General features: G+C 39.6%; 1 protein-coding gene across 2 annotated transcripts in view; it reads left to right on the forward strand.

The window, feature by feature from the left end:
- COL4A5 (collagen type IV alpha 5 chain) overlaps nucleotides 1-22987 on the forward strand; it is a 76264-nt gene that overhangs the window by 44247 nt on the left and 9030 nt on the right. For both annotated transcript variants that reach the window (XR_011728569.1, XM_071757485.1), the window contains exons 22-41: nucleotides 611-703; nucleotides 1310-1380; nucleotides 1639-1830; nucleotides 2285-2453; nucleotides 3088-3180; nucleotides 3265-3369; nucleotides 3967-4064; nucleotides 4332-4482; nucleotides 5143-5256; nucleotides 8622-8789; nucleotides 9194-9283; nucleotides 10043-10192; nucleotides 11075-11173; nucleotides 12224-12313; nucleotides 13046-13185; nucleotides 13601-13727; nucleotides 14947-15027; nucleotides 15591-15689; nucleotides 16252-16302; nucleotides 17147-17332. Coding sequence is in view for 1 of the 2 variants with exons in the window: in XM_071757485.1 (XP_071613586.1) it covers nucleotides 611-703; nucleotides 1310-1380; nucleotides 1639-1830; nucleotides 2285-2453; nucleotides 3088-3180; nucleotides 3265-3369; nucleotides 3967-4064; nucleotides 4332-4482; nucleotides 5143-5256; nucleotides 8622-8789; nucleotides 9194-9283; nucleotides 10043-10192; nucleotides 11075-11173; nucleotides 12224-12313; nucleotides 13046-13185; nucleotides 13601-13727; nucleotides 14947-15027; nucleotides 15591-15689; nucleotides 16252-16302; nucleotides 17147-17332 (2367 nt within the window). In the remaining variant the exon portion in view is untranslated. The remainder of the gene's footprint in view (nucleotides 1-610; nucleotides 704-1309; nucleotides 1381-1638; nucleotides 1831-2284; nucleotides 2454-3087; nucleotides 3181-3264; nucleotides 3370-3966; nucleotides 4065-4331; nucleotides 4483-5142; nucleotides 5257-8621; nucleotides 8790-9193; nucleotides 9284-10042; nucleotides 10193-11074; nucleotides 11174-12223; nucleotides 12314-13045; nucleotides 13186-13600; nucleotides 13728-14946; nucleotides 15028-15590; nucleotides 15690-16251; nucleotides 16303-17146; nucleotides 17333-22987) is intronic.

Consider the following 22987-nt stretch of genomic DNA (forward strand, 5'->3'; position numbering starts at 1 on the left):
TACATCTTTCAAACAGAAGTCTTTTTTTCTCATGCAGATTGTAAGGATAAATCAGTTAACCTAAATTAAACGCTTAAATATTATACTGACACGTGTCAGAAAAGTTTGGATGTGAAGGAAATTCAAAACATTCTTTCTTGGGTTTTTTGGTTTTATTAAATAAGTTTATCCTATTGTCAAATCAATGAAACAGTCCCAGCATTTGTGTTGCACTCTTGGAGTTTAATAAAGTTTGGAGTTTTGATATATGTGTTTTAGAACTGCAGCTTGAAGTGCCAAGTATCTATGTTAGAAGAGAAAAAAAGTCTTCAGTTTTATTTTTTATTATTGAAAGTAATTTTTATTTTGTTTTAATTTATTTTACACTATCCTATATAATTTCTAATCATATCTGATGTTGGTTGTCTGACTCCAAGCACCAAAAAACTTCGGTTTGATTTTCATGGGGGAAGCCTTCTAATATTTAAGCAACTGTAATTACACAGTAGAGTCATTTTGGACATGGTGTTACAGATGAGTAACAAAAAAACAATTGCTTGTATGCTGAATTCTTCTAATGATGTCTAAGATCTGATGCTCAGTTATGCTTTTCCAATGCAAATCTTTTTAGGTGACAGAGGAGACACATGCTTCAATTGCATAGGAACTGGAATAACTGGGCCTCCTGGGGAGAGAGGACCACCAGGGCCTCCAGGCAGTCCAGGTAATGCTGTATTCTTCAGTGTTTTGCTTACTGTATTTTGTAAAGTCACTTTTGTATCTGAGTATATATATATCATGTGTGTATCATTCTCCTGATGTAGCTGCTCATTGTGTACCAATTCAGATGCAGAGTTGCCAGCTCCAGTATGTAGTTGGTTCATGGTCTGTGTTGCACAGCTGGGGAGTTGCACACATTGTTAGGATGAAACAGGCTGGATGCATGTAAAACAACCACTAATTTTTTTAAAAACCTCTCCTTCAAAAGAATTCTCTGATCAAATACAGACTTGCAAGCCTGTAGTTTATTGAAGGTTTATGGTCTGCTATAGATTTGACTGAGAGAAATTAACTTCTACCATGTGCCATTCCTGAAATGATAGAGGAGTTGGAGCTTTTTTAAAGTGTGACCCTTTTTAATACTAATGGTTTAGCTTAGAGTTGCAAATTTTGTTGTGCTCAAACAAAATCCAGCTCTCAAAAAAAGAACCAGACTAAATCTTGCCTGGTTTTAGAACAACTTAGCTATTGGCTTATGCAAACACCATGCTTGGTATTTACAGCTTCTACAGTTTTATGGTTTTCTTTTATCTTTTTCTGCACTGCTCAGGTTCTCCTGGTTTTCCTGGGCCAAAAGGTGACAAGGGGCTTCCTGGATTAACTGGCCTTGTAGGGCCACCAGTAAGTGGTGGTGTTATGTTCTGGTGGGAAAGTAATGTCTCATTTGTCTTGCATATTTGGTAGATCTCTGCACAGTAGAGCTCAAAATGCTTGTCTAATTTTTTATATTTGTCCATAACTAGTTTGAATGCACAATTGTTTTATTGTGCCAAACTGAGGGAGGGAGTGAAAAAGAACTAAAATACTTTTGTTTTTTGTTTTTTGTTTTGGTTTGGTTTTTTGTTTGTTTTTGTTTGTTTGTTTTTTCTTCATTCTCAGGGATTCCCAGGGTCCCCAGGTGCCCCTGGGAGACCTGGTCCTAAAGGAGATCCAGGGGATGTCCTGACTTCTCCAAGAATGAAAGGTGACAAAGGAGACCCTGGCTTCCCAGGACCTCCAGGTCTTCCTGGCACAGATGGCACTCCTGGACGAGATGGGCTGCCAGGTCTGCCTGGCCCTAAGGGTGAACCTGTGAGTTCCATTTTATGCTGTCATTGGACAGAAGTTTTGGGAAGTACTGGATGCATTTGACATGGTGCAGATAAGGGGCAAATGCACATTCTTCTGAGTGTGACTAACACAGTAACACAGTCATTCTCTTCAAGAGATGCCAGTGTAGTGACTTACAGAGATACTCTCTGAATCTTTCAATGTCTCTAAAAATCAGCTGAGACTTCTCTGATGTCTGAGATGTCAGATGGTCCCTTAAACCATTGGCTAAATTTCATTTACATAGCATAAAAAATTAAGTAGCCAGGTTTAGACCTTCTCTCTACCATGTTAGTAAGATGTAGACAGCTAATGGCCTTGAGAGCTGGAAGGATGGAAACTGTCAAAGAGTTTCAAAACAGAAGCAATGAAATCCTTCACTCCTGTGCTAGTAAATACATGTTCCTCTTTCCCATCCTGCTCTTTGTTTTTTCAGGGCAGTGTTGCATTCAAAGGAGAAATGGGTATTCCAGGTGATCCAGGAATACCAGGTCTTCCTGGAGAGAAAGGACTTCCTGGACCTCCTGGTTTTGGTCCACAAGGTTTACCTGGTGAAAAGGGTATCCAAGGTGTTTCAGGTCGTCCAGGCCCTCCTGGAGTTCCTGGTGAGTTGGTCTCCATGTGCTATTGAAGAAAAACTGTAAAATAAGGTTTTATGCATTTGCTCCAGGTACTTCTCAGAATAATACACTACTTTTAAACTTCTCTCAAAGGTGTTGTAAGACCTAGTTTTTATAAGCTCTTTTATTAAAGATCATCACAAAAAAAGCAAAGTGAGCAGAATTGATGCTGTGTTACTGTAGGCACATGACTCCTCCTTCTATTCTGGCCTGACTTTAGTGGAAATGTATTGTAACTACAATTTGGCATATGTGTAATAATGCTGCAACCACAACAGGTTTTGAAAACAAGGGGTTGCTTTGAACAAGTTTGCTTTTGTTACTTTCTTGTCAACTACACAGATCCTGATCAAACTGTGCTGGTGTCAGCTGTGGAAAACACTATTCATGTGATAATACCTAGGAGGAAGCTAAAAAAGTAACATTTCAAGAAAACTCTTTAACATTAAACGGTGCTTCTAAGCCTATAAAGTGTTGTATGGGGCCTGTTGGATAAAGTGTTGCTGGTGTTTAAGTCCTTTGTAAGCTTGGGATGTGGCTGGCATCTTTTTCTGCTTTTAAGAAAATCAGAAAATAAAGTCCTACTGAGTGATAAATATTTCTTCTCTTTTGGTTTTAGGTCCAAAAGGTGACCCTGGCCAGACTATTACAGAACCAGGAGTTCCTGGCCCCCCTGGTCCTCCAGGAAGAAATGGTGACCCAGGTCTTCCAGGTAAAGCAGCAACTAGATATCCAGGGAGTTCCAAGAGCTTTTTATTTTGACTGATTCTTGCTAACTCTGTTGATTTTCTTACAGGAGACCCTGGTCAGCCAGGTCAGCGTGGCTTACCAGGCATCCCAGGTGCAAAGGGAGAGCCAGGTATTCCTGGCATTGGACTTCCAGGTCCACCAGGCCCAAAAGGTATGTTTGTAGACATGTTACTATGTTGTTCTGGCTGGAAGAGGGGATGTGGAGGGTTGTGCCTCTTTGTTTTCTCCTAGTGAGTTGATTTATGTCTCTAGATTCCTTTAAAAAATGTCTGTCTTGAATTTTTACATCTTTATAATAGTTTAGGAAGGATCAGGAAATAATCTGCTGAACTCTTATTCCTCTCTTTGCTACACTGTTCTTTCAGGGTAGCTTACATTTTTCAGTAAACCAAGGACACAAAAGTCAATGGGTAAAACCTTGGGAAATTATGAATGTTTGAGTTTGAATCAATAAATGATCTCCAAATGCTGGAGGATTGATGATGTGATGTGAACTGTTTGATTTTTGCTTGAGCACACAGGATGGGGAGCACCCTCCTCTGAGAGGAGTCCCAGAGATCCCATGTGGCAAAAGCTGTATACTCAAAAGTTATCTCAGCCAAACGTGTACCTCTCAAGGATGCCTAAGCTAGTGCAGACCCTCTTTGCAGAGTCTGCTTCTCATGGGGCCTCAGCATTTCTAAAAGAGTTGTTCTAATGCTCTCTGGTGTTCTCTCCTCTGCTGCCCTAACCTCCATATCATGTGCAGGTTTCCCAGGAACTCCAGGCCCCCCTGGAGCTCCAGGAACTCCAGGTCGCCCTGGACTAGATGGACCTCCTGGACCACCTGGTTTCCCAGGACAGAAGGTCTGTGTTTGCTTGTTTAATATAAATCTTCACCTTCCTAAAGGTGCTTCTGCATCAGTGGGAAGTAAATGGGGAGGGTTTCACCTCTTGTTGTCAGCTTTTGATGGGAGGGAAGTCACATTCTCTACTTTTGAGGCTTTAGTGAGAGTAGGAAAAAAGAAATTGAACTCTAAGGTGGTGGGCATTTTTTCTTTCCTATTTTAGCATTTTTAGGAGAGTCTAAACTTCAAACACCTGGTTTTAAAAAAATGTGTTAATTTGTTACAGGGGGATCGTGGGTTTGGAGTTCCAGGACCACCTGGACCCCCAGGACCACCAGGCACAAAAGGAGTTCAAGGACCTAAAGGTGATCCTGGCTTCCCAGGAAACCCTGGTCTCCCAGGACGGGCAGGTTTTGATGGAACTCCAGGACCCAAAGGTAGGGAGAGCTCTCCCCTTTTCTGTTCCCTATCAATCTTTAAAAAATTGTGGATGTGTTGGGACTCAGATGGCAGCTAAGCATAAGCAATGGTGACTTAGAGAAATTACTTCAGGGTCCATTTTTTCCAAATCAGGCACACCCCTGTAAATGAAAACTTGTGTTCAAAGAAGACAAGCAAGTAAGAGAGTAAATGCCAATCCAGTGGGCCAGTATCAGGAAGTCTGTATTGTAAAGACAAATTATTTTAAGGGGAGTTAAAACTTCTTCATCAGAATAATTGTCATTTAGATGTATTGTGCTTTATCATGCAGAGGGTTAGCAAACCCTCAACTCACAAATTCCTGCTCTTAGTCATTGTATTGAACTGCAGAGTGTGCCTGGTTTGCTGGAAGGCATCTGTTGAGTTTGATGTGAATTGTGATGCAATGACATCCTTCTCTCCAGTCTAGAGATGTAAGCTGCATGCATTCCACTCAGAGTGAAGAAAAATCTCTGGCTTTCAGAAATGGCCTTTAAAGTGTGTTTTTTCCTGTGTGAGAGGCAGATTTGTTTGCATGCAAGAATGAAATTTCAAGTACAATGTGCATACACCCTGCTTCTGAAAGCAAGGGTCTCTAAACTGAGTTCACTATTTAACTAAAAAAAATGTTCTTTTAGGTGACCCTGGACCAAGTGGACCACCAGGACTCCCAGGCCCACCAGGAATCCCTGGCATTGGTGGTCAAGGTCCACCTGGATCTCCAGGACCTCCAGGTCCTGTTGGACCCCCAGGTAAAAACTCACAACTTTAGGTTGTGCCTTTAGGTTATTTGTGGCATAAACCAAGCAGGTACACAGGACACTGAAGGTCCAGTGAACAGATAGGCAAGGAAAGATAAAGGGTTTGTCTCTGTTATTTTGGCTCTGTTTTGCTGTCAAAACTTGGTACATTTTGTTTTTCACTGAAATCAGAGGTGGATTTGCATTCAGCCCTGCCATTTGCACAATTCAGGTCTTGAGGGTGTAAAAGCCCACTTTGGAGAAGACTTGGAGCCTCAGCAGAAATTCTAGAAAGTGTTGTGCACACATAGTGTCAAAATGTCTGTGAAGGGATTTATCACAATACTCCTAGGGCAAAACAGAAGGGAGCACAGTATGAGTGCAGAGGATTTGGGAATACAGAAAAGGAGGAAAGCTGCCTCCAGCTGCCTGTACTGTGCTGTCATTACATTGCTTTCAAATAGCAAGATGGTTCTTAAATTCCAAAGCAATTTTCTAGCTTACCAAACTACTCCAAATTCACTGGATGAGAGGTATTTTTTAATAATTTTTTTTACATTACTACGTGGTTTGGAAAAAAACCAACAGACAAACGGAATCCCTTAGACAGTGCTGTTTGCCCTCCCTCTACTTATATGGTGATTGCAAAACCAAGAGAGTAATTCCAGTTCTCCCTGAAGTGGCTAGGCACTTTCTCCCACTCCCCTGAATGGAAGCTGAAGCACAATTTAACTCAGTGTGGAAAGGAAGAAAATGGGTGTATTCCAAACCAGCAGGTTCATTATTTTGTAGGGGAGAAAATGTTTTTCAAGTAGTGATGTGATACTGTTTTAACAAAAGCCTGTCAGTAAAAAAGGTTATACACGTTTGTTTAGAAAAAATAATTTCCCCCTCCATTCAGTCAATGGTCTTGCTGTGTACCAACTGCTGATGTTGCAAATGTGACAGCCAGAATGTTCTTTGTGGACTTGAGCATAGCCTGCTGCTGAAACACTTTAAAACCCACCTGGTTCTTGCCATGCCTCTATGATTATTTCCACTGCATGTTTGTGAGCTACACTTTCTGAATGTGTTTGTTTCTGAGTGTGGTGTTGTTCACAGTGGATGCTGAAAAATTCACAGCCAACTGTAAGACCACGGGTCACAGCATGGTTGATTATATTCAGATTTTTATGAACTATGAGCTGAGACTCAGCAAAGGGCTTAACTTTAAGACAGACAAGTACTTGAGTAAGTAGGCCCATGGAGTTGGAGTTCAATTCATGTGAAGTATATATGTGCTTAAGTATATTTTTTTACAAGTTTCCCAATGGGGAAAGAAAGGTGGTTGCTGTATCAGCAATCCTTGAATGTGTCCAGTATTAAGGGCTAGGGGCAGAAAGGGTCAGGATGATGTGCACAGAAATTCCCTGAGCCAACAGGTGGGGCCTTATTGTGCTTTCTGCACCATCCTGAACCTTTGGTTGCACCTGGGGCTCAGCTGAAGCAGAAGACAAGATGGGGGTGAAGGGTGGGCTGTATTAGTATGGGTTTGAACACTTCATCCAATGCATGTTCTTTCATCTTCCTGTAACATCTTTTCTGGTGTTATCCAGAATAGGATTTTACATGATCACTGATTCATTCTGCAAAATACCAGTTTTGACAATTGCACAATTATTACTAGAGTTGGTGGGTTTGAAATGCTTTTTTTTTTTTAATCTTCATGTCTGTACTGACTAATCATTGTGGTTACTAACAGCATGGTGGCTTTGAAATGTAGTGCATGGCTGAGGGTCCCACTTGAGAAGTCCTTGTCATTTCCCTTGGCACTGCTATTTCTCTGGTTTATGCCAAATGTCTTCCATCCTATCTCCCACCCCTTGTTTGGTTTACTAGGCTGCTTTGATTCAGTTTCTTTATGCAACATTAGGGTGCAGTTGCTGGGGCTCTGTTTTTCAGGTAACTTGCAAAATTCTTGAAAAGATTTCCCTGTTCAGAATTTCCTTTTTCTGCACCACCATTTCTTCAAATAGTTTGCAGTAACTACACCATAACTCCTCAACTTGTTCCTGCAGTTGAGAATGGGGCTCACCATTACAGAGTTAGAGTAATACTGACTGCTGAGGTTTTGGCAGGGTGCTGTCATAATCTCAGTAGGTGTAACAATGTAAATTTGCATAATAGAACTTAGAAGAATGAGAAAAAAATATTCAGAGGTTTTCTCTGCTACACAGAAGCATCTTTTGAAAATCCCTGTCTGAAGGGATTTACCAGAATGTGATGCAGACCAGCAAGAAGCTAATTGGTAGGAGGTACTCTGGTGTTCAGATGGCCAAGCCATTATCTAGTAATGACAGCTTTGTGTAAGAATCAGTTCAGAAAGCTTGTTTCACAGTTGTGAAAAGAATACTACACCAGGAGAGAGGGGTAAAGTAACATTTTTAATTTTTTTTTAAACAATCAATATTTGAAAATGCCTCACTGAGTTCCTTGTTTCTGGATACAGTGGTGGCTGCACTTTGAAAAAGACTTGCAAGTTTCCTTGCAATCTGTTTCCTCTTTATTGCATTGGTGTTGTATGCTTTGTACTTAGATCTGGGTTTGGTAACTTTAGAGTAGATTTGGTCTTTGTTCTAATCTGTATGTGCTTTATTTTGTTTCCTAACTTAACGATTATTACTGCTACCTGTCTCAACTTCCTGATGAGCTCTAACTCGTTGGCTTTTGAACCTCAGGTTCCCCAGGTACTGTGGTTTCTTTACCAAAGCCTTTTCTTAACATCAGATTTAAGAACAATTCTTTTTTGTCAGCTACGTCTCCAGAGTGAGCATCTTCACTAATACAGTGCCCCAGAGGGAAATAAAACTGTCTGCTTGCTTCAGCAGTGCCTTAAAAATCTTAAATATATTTTGACAATTCTTATTTTTCATTCAAGAAAATGTAATGTAATGCAGAATTTTGCTATCCTTCAAACATATTCTGCTGTTATCTTAGAATGTAGTAAAATGGAATATAAATGGAGATACAATTGGAAGAATCACAATGCTTTATGATAAAATATAAACCAGTCTTATCAATATTGCCTTTTTGGTTTTGTTAATCAGACTTAAAGGGTTGTTTTCAGAGAGTTTTTCCATTGAGATTTCTTTGAATTGCATTTCCTATAACTTGGTAAATTTTTAGTAATGCTTTCCTTCAGAAGAATATGGCCTTTTAACACCTGAAAGCTATTTTAAAAAAATGCATGACTTTAGAAGAACTGCAGGGTTTCCATCAGTGCTAGGAATGGACTGCAGATAAAACTTAGCTATTTATACATTACTACCCCAGAGACACATAGATTTCAGCCTTGCCTTACTTTTTCCTAAAATACTGTTCTTAACAACATTGTCTAGGGTTGCAGGGCATTCCAGGAGAGAAAGGGGATCCAGGTCCTCCAGGCTTTGATGTCCCTGGTCCTCCAGGTGACCGAGGAACCCCAGGATATCCAGGACCCCCAGGTCTCCCAGGACCTCAGGGTTCACCTGGACCACCTGGCCGGGATGGAATACCTGGATTTCCAGGTGAGTTCACATCCATTTAAAGTTGGATTCAAAAGATTCTAAAAGTAGTGTATTTCTAAGTGTCTTCTTGGCTTTCAATAAATTAAAGTTTGCTTGCAAACAAGTATTTATTTTCCAAAACAGGGAATTCACCTTACTGGGGGTATAAATATGCTTTCTACCAAAAAGAGCAGTGCACTGCAAATTTTCTTCTCAGGACTTAACTGTGAAAAATTTGGCACAATTTTCAAGGGTCGTTTTATCTGGTTTAGATCTATACAAAACCTGAGTGATTGTAATTCCCTTAAAACCAGCTCTATATGGTGGTTAATAAATCCCACAGGGACACAGGGGAGAAATGTTAGTTACTGATGGGGTTTGATTTTTTTTTGTTCAGACTGACAATGGTGATTCAATACCTTTAGGTGCCAAAGGAGAGATGGGTGTCATGGGAGCTCCTGGTCCTCCAGGGCCTCCAGGAACTCCTGGAAGAAATGGCTTGCCTGGCTTGAAAGGTAATGTTTGCTTTAGCCACCCCTGGAAAGAATGCACAATGGGATTTTCCTTTTCCTGTGTGGAAAGAGGCTTTGGAATACTAACATCTAGATCTTTATTACTGGATTCTGCTTGGATTATCCTCTTTTGACCGTGCTCATGTCCAAAATTGCTTTGAAATTTTAAGCCATAGCATTCTGTCACTCCTTTTTTTAATTGATGTCATGAAATGTTAGCTATTTTTAAAACACTGATGGCATTGAAATAGGGTAATATTTCTGAAGTATGTTGTGCAGTCTGCTTGAAGCAGCAGGAAGAAGAAAATTGGTAGCTTTGCCTTATGGAGTAATCCAGAATTAGCTCTATAGGTATCACAGAAGAACTATTCTACCTAAATTCTCCCAGCTGCCTTGCTGGAGATGAGTTTTGAAAGAGTTTGGTAGAAGGAAAACCCACACATCTCCCCAGAACAAGGAGTCTGTGAACCCAAATATCTGCTGTGTGGCTCTTGCAACTCCTTTGGGCTAGTGGCAGAATGTGGTGAGGTTCTGGGAGTCCCCTGGATGTGGGTTCTGCAGGCAACTTGTTCTTCTGGGCAGGGATGGCCAGAGCTGTCAGACTGCAGCACACACACAGTGCTTAGTTCACTCACTCAGCTGACAGATTATTTAATGAATTCCAATTTCATGAAGAAATCATGGACTCCCTATGCTTACAAATGTATTTGCCTACCCTAAAGATAACATTTTTTTCCCATTTGTTTTTTATACTTACTGTAGGTAATAATGGATTGCCTGGTCCTCCAGGACCTCCTGGACTGGTAGGACAGAAAGGTATCAAAGGTGAAGCAGGCCTGCCAGGTCCACCTGGAAAAGTTGATCCAAAACAGCTAGGAGCAAAAGGAGAAAAAGGAGAGCCAGGTGTTCCAGGTACAGAACTTTACATGTGGAGGTGATCTGTCCCCTACAGATAACAGTGACATGCAGCTGAATACATTACACTTCATTCTTTCTTACAGGAAAAAAAACAAGCCCTCAGACCATGGAGGTGGCTTAAGCTTCTCTTATTTTAGACTTAATTTTAAATTATTCTGTTAACAAATCACTGTTTATAGTTAGTTTGCAATGTCCTTGCTCATTAACTGCTATTATATTTGGAATATGGATACTGTAAGAGCTCTAAGGTGCTTCCAGCAGGATTAGGATTCAGTCTTCTAGGTGTTATTTCTAAACATGTCATGGCTGCTGTGCTGGCAGAATTCCTGCTGTCTCACAGGCCCTTGGGATGAAATTGCACAGGTCATCTGCTCCTGTGTCACCTCCAGGTTCTCCCCTTGGGTACCTCTGTAACTTACCCTCCCCTGTGCTAAATGCCAGTATTATAATAACCATAGAGAATTTGTAAAAATCTGCTAAATACCTGCATTACTTTTTATAATACATCAGCCCAAAAGTGCCTCTGGTGTAGCAGTGTAATTAAACATTTATATAATAATCTGGATGAATATAGAGATTAGCATGGAATCTGCTCATCTGAAAAGACAGTCTCTTCTGAATGAAGTGTATTTAGTCAGTTACTTTTACCTCTGCTTATTTATATAGTTCCTGTTCTGTAGTGAATGTAAACTTTCCAGAAGCAGTATTTTTTGTTTTGTGATAGTTGTCTTTTCTAAACCAGAAGGAATTAAACTTCCTGAAGAAAAAAATCTCTTTTGGATTTTTATTCACATATAGCTACATCTGATTTCTTAAGGTAAAGGAAAACATACAGCATCAGTAATATTAATAAAAAGTATCTTTTTTTTCTTTGAGGTATTCCTGGTTTATCAGGACAGAAAGGTTATCAAGGTCTCCCAGGTGACCCAGGCCCACCAGGACTTAGTGGCCCACCAGGTGTGCCAGGATTGCCAGGTAAGTATCCAAGGCCTCAGATGGACAGTTTTGTTGTGTAAAAATTTGCCTGTGTTTCTATCTCATAGGACTGGGGTGTTAATCCAGGTATAACCAAGCAAAGCCTAGAGATTCACACTTCAAGCTCCAGCACAGTTTTGGGACATTTAAAATCATTATTCAAACAGCATGGTTGGGCTCTTTCCTTCTAACAGGCCTAAAAGCAGCTTTAAGATGATCCCATGGAAGATTAGGATACTTTTAAGATGATTGGAAAAGTGCTGCTTGAGCAAGAAACATGATTGCAGGATCTGCCAACAAGACTTTTCTCTTTCATATGGTTATTTCTTCTATTGTTGGTCATTATACTCACACTTAGCAAATGGCCCAATGGATGCCTGGCAGAGGCTGTCTGGATGTCACATCTTTGATTTAAAGAGTTGCAGGCATCAAGAAAACAAACTGGGGTTTGCACTGCTCCTTCCTTACAGCTGTAACAACTTCTCTGAAATCTTGAATCTCTGTTCACTGTGTCTAATGTAGGTCTTGCTCCAAGTATTTTGCTGGCCTTGTGGGATTTTTTCAAACATCCAGGACTCAAACTAATTTCAGCATTGCAAGTTGTGTTTAATGCTGTAGCAGAAGCTAGTGAATAGCTATTGCAGATGTGTCCTGGTTTGGGCCAGGATAGAGGTGATTTTCTGTCTTGTACAAGATGAGACACAGGGAATGTGTTCATTCTGCAGAACAACTCATGAGAGACCAAGTCACAACACTGATAAATTATTTGGGATGGTTACTAAGACATGGACTGAGATCTGACCCCTTCCATTAGGCTAATCTTCAAGTCAAAGAAGTTGTCCTAATCAAACCTTGGGTTGGAACAAACTGAAGATGTTTAATATCTCACTACAAATGGGTGTGAAAAAGTGTGTAGGGGCAGTATGAGGCATAAATTAACTCCAAATCCATTGCCTTTCTAATTTGATGTTAGGACTTTTCATATGAGAATGCATGAATATCAGGAATTCAATTATTGCCATTAATTAACTAAAATCACAAATTTCCTAGGTATCAAGGGAGACATGGGGCTTCCTGGGCAGCCAGGACCAATAGGACCTCCAGGGTTGAAAGGTGCCATGGGAGAGATGGGCCTTCCAGGTTAGTTTCTGTGCTTGTATTTAAGTTTATTTTGGCCAGTGTTTTCCTGTTATGTTGTACAAAGGTGGATCTGCTCATGTGCAGTATCTATAATATATTCAAATGGCAATGCAGATGAGGAATACATATAACCCTACATACATATTTGTTGGAATAATGCATGAGAAATTGGAAATACTCATTAAAACAGAAAATATAAATAGCAAATATATTTAAATATTTATTGGTTTAAAGTGCTTATGGATGCAGAAGCAAGGATTATCTAGAGTTTGTAATTTTCATCCTCTTCTGGTGTCTCAGATTCCACTCAGTGGAAGTTCAGAAAAAAGGTGATTGTGTAAACCCACCTCTCAGAAAACAGACATCAGACACAAGCAAAAAGGGAAGGAGAAAGTGAATTACATTATTTAAAATATTCCTGAAACAAAATGCCAGTTTACAAGGGTTCTAAGACTAGATTGTGCCTAGCTACTTACAATGAGATATTTGGAGTTATGTAAATTAAGAATTAAAAAAGGAAGTTTAGAAAGGTCATGTAAAAAAGCCATGAGAAAGATTTAGGTAATTGTTTTTGTTATTTTTAAAAAAAATAAAAGCAGATGAGGTATTCAAAGCCAGCCAGCCAATTTGTTAGTCCTTTTTAGTTCAGTTGCTGTAGTTTGAGTAATTTCTATCAACCATCCCAGAAGTTTTATTTATATATATGAATCTTGTATTTTCTCTTTTGGACAGGTCCCCCAGGAATTAAAGGCAGCCAAGGAATAGCAGGACGTCCAGGGCAGCCTGGGCCTGCAGGATTTCCTGGGCTGAAAGGGGAGAAAGGTGACCCTGGCCTTTCAAGCATTGGTATTCCTGGTCCCCCTGGACCAAAGGTACATTTATAAGATTCTTCAATAGAAAGTTACATGAGGAAATAAGATTCTGTGTTGATTTTGTTTTTTAACTAAAACTTAATATATATTATATATAACTCTATATATGAATATATTAATAACAGGCAGGGTTGACTGTGGGTTGGTCTTTTCAGGTGGGAGCAAAAATGTCTAATTTTAAAGATGAAATGTTTCTATTAATTTGGTTAAAGGAGAAGTTGTTTTTTTTATCAGACCTTTCAAGTTGGGCTTAGCTAGTGGCTTAGTCTGCATTGTGACACCCACTGACATTTTGTTAGCTGGTAGAGATTTTTACAATTAATAGCACTGATCCTCTGTCTAACAAAGTAGTTATTGAAATTTAGAAAAAAAAAAAAGAGAGACTGGGTTCTTACTTCTGCTTAATGTTTTCTAGGGTGATCTTGGTTTGCCTGGATACCCAGGTAGTCCAGGCAGTAAAGGTATAGCTGGAAATCCTGGTTTGCCTGGATTTCCAGGCAGTCCAGGTGCAAAAGGAGAACCAGGCCTTCCTGGATTCCCAGGTAATTCTGAACAGGATTTTTTTGTTTTCCCTCTTGCATATATTGGTATATACATCTAAACACAGAGAGCAATTGCTGGAGGCTTGCAGACTTTTTCAAGGTCTTTAGCAATCTGCTCCTTCTCACCCTTGTGCTGCTGGAATTGCCACTGCAAGAGTAAATGTGTGAATGCATTGCCTTTAAGTGCCTTCTGAAATTACTCATCTGCACTGAGGGGATGTAGCATTTCTGGGAGTTAATGCTCTCCACTCCCCACAGCAGTCATACTCTCACCTCCTCTGACCCACAAAAACTCTGTGTTTAGCTCCACACAGTTTTCCTCCATGAATCAATTAAAAAGCGTTGGCAGGAAAACTGGGCTTTTAAAATAGCATTTGTTGTCTAGAATGTGTTCTAGAGAGAAATCTCTTTTCAAAATAATGAAATTAGGTTTTGCACTCTAAAAAACAGATGTTAGTTCTTTCATTCTCAATTTCAAGAAACAAAATTTTGAGCTATGCTGCATTTAAGTGCAGTTCTACAAGTCTATAAGTTCTATAAGTGTGCTGTATAGAAAGTGAGGGAGTTTATAACAGTGCAGTCATGGCAGCAGGAAGCTTAGAAGAGAACAAAACCTGCCCATGAACCTGACAGTTTTTAACCTCTGCTTCATGTCATGCCTGAAAGACTATGAACAGTCAGTGTATTGAGACACTCCCCTGATCCAGGTTCAGATGCTGTTCAGACATACAGCACTAGACTATTTTTCCTCTCTTCCACACAATTCATGCTCTAGAGGTGAGAATCCAGTGTATGTTCTAATTAAGACCATTTTCACTAACACCTTTTCTCAAAAAGGGAAAAAGAGGGTTGGGGAAGGACTAGCCAGTTCATAATGCTCTCAGTTTGTTGTCAAGCAGAAACTCCTATCTCTAAAATGGCAATTTCCTAGCAGGTAGCCAGAGTCCCTGTGTGCTTGGCCACAGGCACTCAACAGCCAAGAAGACAGAAGTCTTGAGAGTAGCAGTAAGGGCAGTTGTCCTAGGATGCTCTTTCTGTATGTTCTCTGCTTTAGAACACATCTCCTTCAGCAGCTGTAAATCCACAAAATGAGCATAAATACAGAATCTTGATGCAGTTAGCTCATTTGTTTCCCAAGGCATATCAGATTATAGCATTTCAAGATCTGCTGAAAAGACAGTTTTTTGCCTAATTTGATTGAAATGCCCGGATTTTACAGGAACACCAGGAATTCCAGGACCAAAAGGTATTGAGGGGCCTCCAGGCAATCCTGGCCTACCTGGACCACCTGGGCCAGTAGGTGAGCATGAACAGTGCAGCAAAGGTCAGCTGCTTCTGTAGAAAACATAACACATGAAGCCACTTCCCATGTTTTTATCTTTATAACATCAAGAAAATGCACCTATATGCATGTGGATGCTGAAATACCATTGCACACACTTAGTTCACTAAAAATAAACAGAAATTTTAACTTTCTTCTGATGACTTTTGTCTGCTGTCATACTCTTATCATTAAATATTGAAACAAGAAGTTAACTGTTTCGGTATTTACCAGATTTATTTAAGTACTCCAATGTGTTAACCTGTTTTGATAGGAGCAAAATTCTAATTTATCCTAAAGGGAAGTATTATATTATTTTTAGCAAGCACAAACTGCTTAGAAGGTCCCAGGCCTAAAAGCCTTAACCAAAATGTCAGGGGGGAGAGACAGGGAGATGGAGAAAGGATTTGGGTTTAGGATTACACCCTTGTGAATTTGTTAGTAAGTTTTCACACATTCAGATCCAAAGAAAAAGGGGGGAGGTTGCTTTTCTTATTGCAGGTTGGGCACTCCCATGCTAATGTATTCTATCCCCCTTTTAGGTGATATTGGTCGTCCTGGCCCTCCTGGTCCTTCAGGGGAGAAGGGACAGCCTGGTCGAGATGGAATCCCTGGACCAGCTGGTCAGAAGGGTGAACCAGGTTAGGGATCCTTCCTCTTGGTTTTCTCCTCTTCACTCTGTGTTGTGATGTTCTCCTGTCTCTATTCTGTTTTCCCAATAAATGCCCAACCACCTGCAGAGCTGCTCCTGTGGTTCCCAGCTGCTGAATGGTTCACAAAGGGTGCTGTCAAGCTGCCAGTGAAGCACAGGACAACAATTCAATCAGCTCTTAGATTTTTATTACCTGACTTCAACACCAGCTCCTCTTCCTCAATTCCATGGGAGCTCTATTGCTTCAACTCACAGAATGGATAAACAGTGTAATATTCCCTTAAAGATATAGCCCCAACTGAAAATGCAAATTCATTCCCAAAATGTGAAAGACCATCTTGTGAATGGATGGAAATACTTATGAACCTTACAGATGTGCTTTGTACCAAACCTCTAGCTTTGGTGTAGACTGGTGACTAAATGAGAATACTGAATCTCAAGGAATCAGAAATTTAGACAAACTGCACTTTCATCATTCTCAGTCTCATATTCCTATTCCTGGGGACCTGAAAGCTAAATGTTCCTTATTAAAAGAGTCATTTTCTTTTTAGGGCTACCAGGTTTTGGGCGTCCAGGACCTCCAGGACTCCCAGGATTGTCAGGTAAAATTTCTCTGTTTTTCTTTGTTAAAAAGATTAAATGCCAAAGAGATCTACACATCAAAACAACAACAACAACAAAAACACAAAAAAACAAACAAAAAAACCCCACAAAAAACCAAAAAAACCATGTTGTATGTTCTGCAACAAATGAATGTCGTAGCAACAACTTAAATAACATATTTATTCTTCAGAATGTTTTCAGTTAACCACATAATAAAGATACTCATTACTGACTAGAGAATTTCATAAATTAGCAATTATGCAGACAGAATAAATCCACCCAGGATAATAATCTATGCACTGTGTGGAATTTTGCTGATTTGTCTCAATATATAAAGCATTCATACAACAGATGACAAATGAAGCTGCTTTGAAAAAGTAGCTGCTTGCTATATTTTCAAAGCAGCCTCACAACCTTCTAATATTTTCTGATAGTATTAAAGCTCCTAAATTCAACAGTTTTATTTGAAATTTTTACAAGTATGTCTTAATTTTCAGTGGTGTCTCAAATTTATGATTAAGTCTTAATATTGACAGATTTCTTCACAGAAAGCTCTGCTTGTAGGCTTACAAACTCAGAGGGTCTTTATGAATTAAAGCATCACTGGGCAGTATAGTGAGACTTAGTAAGACCTTCTGATATGTCAGAAGCTATAGCACTTTCACCTGCAAGAATTATTAGCCCTAACTCTTTTGGGATTGTTAGACAAATGTACAAATGAGGTGAGTTGTGGCCAGACTTGCACCTTCTGCAGGAGAGAGAAGTGGCTCTGCGAAGTGATATTTGGACTGTTTTGTCTATCAGTTTGTACCAATCCATAAACTTGGCTGTTTGGTTTTACAGGGCAAAAAGGAGAACTGGGGTTACCTGGCCCACCAGGACCCCCTGGACTTCCAGGTCTGAAGGGAGAACCAGGTTTTCAGGGCTTCCCTGGTCTACAGGGTCCACCAGGTCCACCGGGATTACCAGGGCCACCTCTGGAAGGTCCTAAAGGTAGCCCTGGCCCACCAGGTGTTCCAGGAAGGCCAGGTAAGAGCATGATCCATACCTATCAACATCTGCCAGGACTTTCCTATTTTGCTGGTAGGTTATCAGCTTTTAAACTTTCTCAGTTTATTTGGACGGATAAATTCAAGCCCCACGGCATAAGCCTTATTGTTTGTGGGCAAGCTGAGGATTGTGTTGCTAAAAATAACAGGATCTAAAAATAACAGAATCTAAAAATAAAACAGCCTCAGTTTCTATTGATTTCTGATACCTGGCAGCAAAACCCTAATGCATTACTGAACGGGAGGTCCTCCGCATGCTGTCACAGTAATCACCCAGCAAGCACAACACCGACTCCTGAGCATCTGATACCTTTGCAGCATTGTCACCTGATCAGCAAACCTCATCATGCACAGAAAACCAAAAGTAACACACCCCATCCCTTTGAGCCATGACACTCAAATTCACGCTCGCATCACAGCATGACCAAATTGGGAAGCTGCCTCCTCACCCTCCTGTCACGTAACACGAGTCGTTGCTCCATCCTCTCCTGTGGCTCCTGTGGATGCAGTGCACCATCACGCCGTGTTCACCTTTCCATCCCACCTTTGCATCTTGTTCCTGCACCAACTCATTCTGGGAATGGAAAACCACTGTCTCCTGAGTTAGCGTGGCTGAGCAACTCCCTGGTGTGTGTCAGGATTTGATTTATATTTTGTGTCATGGACAGTTTGTTTGCATTCAGATACTGCCCTTGAAAAATCCAACTTGAATGAGCCTGCCCAGCTCTGGCTCAAGCTTCTTGTGTACTTTCAAAAGTGCTTTGCCACCAGTAAGACTCATCTCATTTAATATGCTTGATACTCTCCTTAAAGGAGCCTACTTTCAAACCAGGCTATTGGTTGATTACAGGGCTTTTCATTTGCATATTAATGGAGAAGTAGTATTTTTATTTATTGCCCTCAAGGTCTGACCTCAGATTTTTCTGTTATTGAAAGATCTGTTTGGGGAAAGCTAGTTTTGAGTTAGTACATTTGTAAAATAGCTGACACACTTGCATATTGTTCTATTTAGGTATCAAGGGAGAGTTTAGTTTTGCAGTACACACTTGGATAGTGTAAAGAAGATTCACTTTTTTTATCATGCTTGCTTCTGAGGAGGCAAGACCACTGAAAAACATTCTTAGAATTTTATAAAAATATTTTCACTAGAGCAGTAATTGAGAAATGCTTGATTCTCTTGTGTAGAGTAGACTAGGAACACATCTGTCCTAACTGTGCACTGAAAAATGTGTCACTATAAACCATGTTTGGTTTTGAATAATAACACTTTAAACTGGGGTGCTGTTTGGAGGAATGGTGGAATAATTTTGTGCAGTTTTATGGGCATTATCAGGAGAACAACAAACCAGTGAGGTTGTGCTCAGCCATGTTTTCTCTCTTTTTCTTTCTTTCTCATATTTCCATTTTTGTTGCATGCAATCTATAAAGTGAAGCATTTCTTTGGCTCAGTTACGTGTGAACTAATGTGGATAAACCAAACTATTATTGCAGTTCTGGTACAATCAGCACTCCAGCCTTTTGTTTCAAATGATAACACAGCCTGTTGTTGGAACACTGATTTTGTAACATTTCAACATAAGGCAGTTAGTCATAAAAGCAGCTGTGTGGCTGTCAAATTACCACCCTTCTAGGGACATAAATAAAACCAGAAGCTGGATGCATGTACTGTTTGTGGACTTCTGGGTATATTCTAAGATTAGTAAAAGTGATGAAGTCAAACATGAGGTAGCTCTCTAACTCCAGTGAAGTTGCCCCTAAAACAAATGATGATAGATGACTTTGGGATGGATTTATTAAGTGATTATAAAATTAAGCCCATTTCCAGGGCAACACAACATTTCTGTTAATCCACGTGTCTGTTTTCATTGCTATGAAGAATAATAGTTTGGTGTTTTGCATACTGTATGTAAAGGAATATTGAGCTAAATCTAAACAGAAAGGTTTAGTTGAATATGTTAGCTTGTTGATATTTCTAACAATTTTGATGTTTTTCCCCTTGTTCTAATGATGACCTTGGTGAACTCTGACCCCCTACTCCCAGGTCCCTCAGGTTAGCCCCTTAACTCCAAAATAATAACTTTGCATGAAAATGAGTGTATATACTTTTGTAGTGTCTAAATGTAGATATGCCAAGGTTTTTTTCAGACATACCTTTTAATTTGTGGTAGAAAAGAGAAGTTCAGAGTTGGCTTTCAGACTCCTGCACCTTGTTGTTGTAGGACTGACATTGGAAGGACACAGTGTTGCTCTCCCCATGGTGGAAGCTCATAGGGGTCCAGTCTTGCAAACCTTTTATAAAGTGTCCCAAGCTGTGAAACTCCTTTAAGCACATTTATTCTCAGTGCAGTTGAAAACAATATATACTGGGTTTCATCTTTTCTAAATAAAGCACATTGTGCTGTCCTCCCTTGTCTTTGCTGTATAATTGTGTTTTGCAGCTTGGGCAAATGACAGTATTCATTTTTGTAACATCTCCTGCTGTTAATTTTGGACACTCTCAAGGGACTTAAATAAATTAGGTGCTTCTCTTATACCAACAGTGTCCCTGGAAAAATTTGTAGAGTAACAGCTATGCTTTACATTTCCAACTTAAAGCGCTGCAACTTTCCATTGCAGAAAAATCCTTATTATCCTTATTTCCATAATTTTACTTTACCAGCATGGGTAGAGGGAATGATGAAAGCTCTTCCTTTAACGTGTATTGAATGCAAATGGAGCTTACATCCCTCCTAAAGCTAAGGCAGTGGGACAAGATTAGTAAGAACATGATCATTTTCACAATCTTGTCATAATTTTAGCATATTGACATGCAGCACAAGCCAGATTTTGGGAAGATTTTTAACATCTGTGTCTAGATTGAAAATGACTTGGTATATCTATTTAATAATCATAATGATGATGATTTCTTTAGGTTTTGCTATGATAACTTTCAGGAAGCAAAGAACTGTCATCAAAATTCAATAAAGGAGTACATTTAAGTTTTTAGTGTGCTCTCCTAAACATTGTGAAGTACCAAATGTGGTAGCTCCTTATGTTTGAATCCTAGCTTTATGCAGTCATGTAAAAAAAAAAAAAAAATGAATGTGGCTTTAACTTTTAATTAGAACTGTAGGCACATAAGCAGTAACCACACTTTCAAAGCAGGCTACTGGCATGGATAAACTGGAGTTTATCAGTTGCTTCACATTTTGTTCTACCTTGTGACTGTTCCCTGCCAGAACTCTGTAATCAACAAGTATGGGACAGATTTCTAAATCATAGCAAAACTTACCTGACTGTGAAATATAGTTTATAAGTACTTAACAGTAACAATGAAATGTCTGTGTCATTATTTGTAACAACTGTATTACAGTTAGTATTTAAAATAGTTTATCAAATATATAAGCAGCAGTGCATTCAGGTAAACCTGAAATTTATTGTAGTTTTTAGCTGCAGGTTGCATGGTGGTATGTGGATATAATTAAATCATTTCACTGACATGAAAGATGCAAGTGGCACAGGAGCTAAAATAGTGATTAATTCAGGAGTATGGTGGGGATCTTACCTCCTGGAAGAGGACATTTAAATTATTTTTCTAAGGGTGTTATCAGATACTTTTTTACCTGTTTGAAGTTATTATGGAGAATAGCATCTTGGTATGGAGTATTTTTATCAAGACAAAAGAATGCCAACAAGCAATCCTAACTTTATAAGGTCTGCTGTATTTTTGCTTGAAGCATTTATAGCTCTTTTGACTCCTCCATGTCAATCCTGCTTACCATTTTGAAGAGACTGTAAGCCTACTGTCCAGTCCTAGAGTTCTATTCACAGGTAGTGGAGGCTCATACCTAACTAGTGGTGATCAGTCCTCCTGCTAATCACACTTCCCTCTGCCCAAAGCAGAATTTTGCTCAGGCCTAAGTCATCATTCACAATTTACCTGCATGTTTGCCAAGCTCCAGGCCCTGCAATGTTGAATATTGTCAGTGAAATGGTTACATACTCCAACCTTCCCTGTGAGTAGGACTAACCAGTCACGGGCCTCAGCTGTAACGTTAAAGCAATAACACATTCTTTAGTAAAGCTTTAAGTTTGCTGTTAAATGAAGTGTGAAATTAGGCTGAGTAGAACCTGGTCACCAGAATAACTTGTATCTGAGAATACATAACGTTGTGTATTCATGTATGGTTTTATGCATGCATGTGGATTATGTTGTAAATACCAAATATGCTGGTGAAATGGGTGGTTGTGTAGTGTATATGCTGTCACCTGTGCTATTTCTAACTAGTAATCTTGTTTTGTACTGTGTGATGTCTGACCCTTCTAACATCGATCATTGGGCTTTGGTGAACTCTGATCCTTCCAGGTCCTCCAGGTTAGACTCTTAACGCGGTCAATTTATTTTACTGCACTTGATGTAAGAGAAACAGATGTTTTCCTGTAATTCCATTATTATCTTTGTAAGGACTGTGGTTACAGGTAGTATGTGTTTGATTAGCATGCCTCTTATTATTTTGCATGTGTACAGTTCAGGACTAGTATAAAACAGCAAAATGAACACAAAAAACCTTGCATGATAGGGTGCTTTTTGTAGCTGGAGCTGCTACAGAATGGGTGTGAAATCTGGTAGAAAATTGCTGTTGATTTTTAAAAGAAACATTTGGGAAGGAATTCTATACTCAGATTTGCATGCAGAAATACAGCTCATCAAATTGATCCCCTGAATATAAACTATGAGGATGTCAAAGGAGATGTTAAATTATTCAAGGTTGCAGAAGAAGTGAAAAATCTAGCACACTGGTAGATGTTACTGGATTTATTATATTACAGGTGAGAATGTCATAGGGCTGTCCTGAAAAAAGATCCTTTTGTTAATCCAATTATGAGATCTAGCTTGTAAAATGTTATTAGCTATTGCTGTACTTGTGTACAGTTTATTTTGCCACAAATTATCACAATGCCACAAAGTATCAGTTACTTTCTATTCAGAGAGTGTCTCATCTTTCAGTTCTCCAAATACCTACATTTCGTTTAAATCCACTGCTTTGCTTTGGATTAATGTGGCTGTAGCAAAGAGAAAATATTTAAACACCAGCCCAGTTCCTCTATTGGATTTACACAGCATAGTTTCACTATAGATAGACAGGTCAGTTGGAGGGAGAGCCATCCAACATCAGGAAGTTTCTGCAACTCAGATTAGTACCTAGGCAAGGTGTGGTGATGGGCTTCCTGCTGCCCAGCAGTCAGGAGCTGGCATATACTGGGCTTCTCAATGGCTATGTCAAATTCTAGCTGCAAAAATCAGCAATATTTTGCACTGTTGAGACAAAAGGAATTCAGTCTGCTAAGAAAACACTTAATGGTGAGATGGTGAACATCATGCAGGTCAGCAGAGGGGATGTTTGTGCCACCCAATTTTGGGTTTCTCGGCTCCTGCTAGAGGCACTGATCCGGTCATTGGAAAGCTGATGGCACAGGTGGTTGCTCTGTCTTCTGGAAAGACCTGCTGCTCTTCATCAGCTAGAGAAGGAGCCTTGGTTCCTGATTTGGGTAGTGCAAATAATCCTCTTTGTTTTCTTTTTAGTTTATATTGAATTCATCATTGAAATACAGCTGCGAAGTCAAAGCAAAGTATCTTTTTAATCCTTTTTTTTTA

Source organism: Heliangelus exortis, chromosome 14 (genome assembly GCF_036169615.1).
Source record: "Heliangelus exortis chromosome 14, bHelExo1.hap1, whole genome shotgun sequence".
In the NCBI taxonomy this organism is placed as follows: Eukaryota; Metazoa; Chordata; class Aves; order Apodiformes; family Trochilidae; genus Heliangelus; species Heliangelus exortis.